Below are 2,752 nucleotides of genomic sequence, written 5' to 3' on the forward strand. Positions count from 1 at the left end.
GGAGGGGAAGACCCTCTATGAGGTGGATTGATTCAGTGACTGGGGTAATCGGGATGGGTGTGTCAGAGGCAATGCGATTGGCACACGATAGAGCATCGTTTAGGGCTGTTGTACATAGGGTCGCTATGAGTCACAAACGACTCGACGGCACATAACAACAACAACAGTAGCTGATTACCTCCTCCCCCCCCCAAGAAACCCTGAAACAAACTCCCAAATGTACTACTGTAATGGTACAGGAACAGATTGTCCATCTTTTTTCCATTGCACTATTGGTGTATATGAAATTTGAACTGTCAGAGAGGTATGATCTGTTTTTTTCCTTAGGCAACATGACTCTTTATGGATGATGCCACTAAAGTCCCTCGTAACTAATAAAAAGAAACCAAAATATAAAAGTACAATGGGGAAAAAAGAATCAGACATTATTAAAGAGAGTAGATACCATGACATTAATTTAAAAATAGGTCAGCTAAAGGAAGAAACAACATATTCTCACTAGGAAAATGTTTCTAACTCTGTCTTTAAATATTTCTTTTGATCTTATTGTTGTAGAATCCTGTTGAATAGCTCCTGACTCTCAACCTTTAGAAAAATAAAGTGTAAGTTGAATAAAATTATTAATTTGAGTAATATTTACTTATTTGGAAAAAGAGATTACTGCATATCTTTTCCTCCTCTTATGAAAGCATGGATGTTGTATTGTCTAGTAGTTGAAAGATAAAAAAGGGGAGGAGAATAAAACATGTTGACACTTGGAAGGATGGAAGCATAATCTCTAGGCTTCATGTTGAAAAACATGCCAGTGCTATGTTCCCCTCAAGACAATGTTAGTAATGTTGCTTTTTAAATACATCTTTTGACTCACCAATGCCTGACTAACTTTATAGCTTCATGATCTGGCCTATTCCTTTGTTCTTCCCCTTTCAAATAAATGATATATTTTACTTCCTAAGTCTTAAGTGAACTATTTCCTGCTTTTATTAAGAGAGCTAATTCTTTCTAAATATTCTTTTTTTATGGCTTCACATTTACCCCTCTCTGATAACATTTGCCTTACTCTTTTGTTTGTTTGGGTTTTTTTGGTGAATTTATCATACAAATTTGCGTTCTACATCTTTTTCCACATGCTTTCAAAACTAGACGATATTTTCCCAGTTTTCTTGAAATTAGGATATGTGCATTTTATATTTTCATCCTTGAGGATCAATTTAGCATTTGAAATATGGTAGAAACACAATACATGTTTATTAAGTGAAAGATATGCATATTTCATTAAAATACATTCAACTTTTAAGTTAAAACTTTGCTATCTTTTTAACAGTATCCTTGAAGGCCTGCTTCACTTGCTGATTTCTTAAAGTGTAGATGAAGGGGTTTAACAAAGGAGTAACTGAAGTAATGAGAACAGCTATTCCTTTGTTGAAAGCACCTACTTCTTTTGCAGAGGGATTAATGTACATAAACATGCAACTTCCGTAGGAGAGGGAGATGACAATCATGTGGGAGGAACAAGTGGAAAAAGCCTTTGTCCTTTGTTGGGCAGAAGGAAATCTCAGAATGGTCCTGATAATATATGTATAGGAAAGTGTTACTAGCACAAGAGTAACTACGAGAGTCACAACTGCCAAGAGGATGACCATCAATTCTAAGAAACTTGTATCTGAACAAGCGAGCTCCATGAGAGGTCCATAGTCACAGTAATAGTGATTCAGTACATTGGAGACACAGAAATCCACCTGGCTCATCAGAATGATTGGTGGTAAGATAGCTAGAAATCCTCCCAGCCACGAGCAGAAGACTAGCTGTATACAAACTCTGCTGCTCATGATGGTCATGTAATGCAGGGGTTTGCAGATGGCCACATAGCGGTCATAGGACATAGAAGCTAGGAGGTAAAACTCTGTTGCCCCAAGAAATATAGCAAAAAAATATTGAGTCAAGCAGCCAGCAAAGCTGATGACCTTATTTCCTGTTGTCATGCTCGTCAGAAACCTAGGAATAAATATAGAGGTGAAAGAAATTTCTAAAAAGGAGAAATTCCGGAGAAAGAAATACATGGGGGTCTGAAGATTGGGGTCTAGTAAGGTGAGGATAATGATAGTCAGATTCCCTAGGACACTTAGCATGTAAGTGAAGAACAGAAAGATAAATATTACCACCTGGAGTTCAGGTTTATTTGTGAGTCCCAGGAGGATAAACTCAGTAAATGTGGTCTGGTTTTTCATTGTTGAACTTCAGTAGATCTAAAGAGAAAAAGTGAGGTCAGTGATGAAAACGGAAGAATTATTAAGGTGAGAGAGATAAAATGGACTGTAATCTATAGGACAAAATCGTATTATCTATGTAATTGCCCAAGTCAGTATCTCCCTTGACTGTGCTTGATTCCTAGGAAGCGTCAAGTCTTCTGTGCAAATGATCTTTATTATTTAAGTTTCCCGGAACTCATTAAGTTGACATATTCCCAGATCCTTAATCAAATATATTAAACCTGTTGCCATTGAATTAATTCTGACTCCTAATGTTACCCTGTGATCAATGCCCTAGTTTGCACTTCTCACACAGTCAAAGGAAGTGTGTCAGGTGGAAGAGACTAAGGTAGCATAATGGACAACAGTTTTAGGGTTTCTTGGGAGAATACACTTTAGTGTAAAGAGCATTAAAGTATAGGCTTAAACTTTTTGTTAGAGCACAAGGATGGGGGAAAAAAAGAGGAGGCAGAAGTGAAGGTTAAAAAAATAAAGATAGATTT

General features: G+C 36.8%; 1 protein-coding gene across 1 annotated transcript; it reads right to left on the reverse strand.

The window, feature by feature from the left end:
- Positions 1-1,208: 1,208 nt before the first annotated feature.
- Positions 1,209-2,246, reverse strand: LOC102865210 (olfactory receptor 6C4-like). The gene has a single exon (XM_006897664.1). It carries the CDS (start codon positions 2,226-2,228, stop codon positions 1,299-1,301), a length of 930 nt encoding a protein of 309 aa, XP_006897726.1. The 5' UTR covers positions 2,229-2,246; the 3' UTR covers positions 1,209-1,298.
- Between the last annotated feature and the right edge of the window lie 506 nt (positions 2,247-2,752).

Source organism: Elephantulus edwardii, unplaced genomic scaffold (genome assembly GCF_000299155.1).
Source record: "Elephantulus edwardii isolate Elephantulus edwardi_28Jun2011 unplaced genomic scaffold, EleEdw1.0 scaffold00212, whole genome shotgun sequence".
In the NCBI taxonomy this organism is placed as follows: domain Eukaryota; kingdom Metazoa; phylum Chordata; class Mammalia; order Macroscelidea; family Macroscelididae; genus Elephantulus; species Elephantulus edwardii.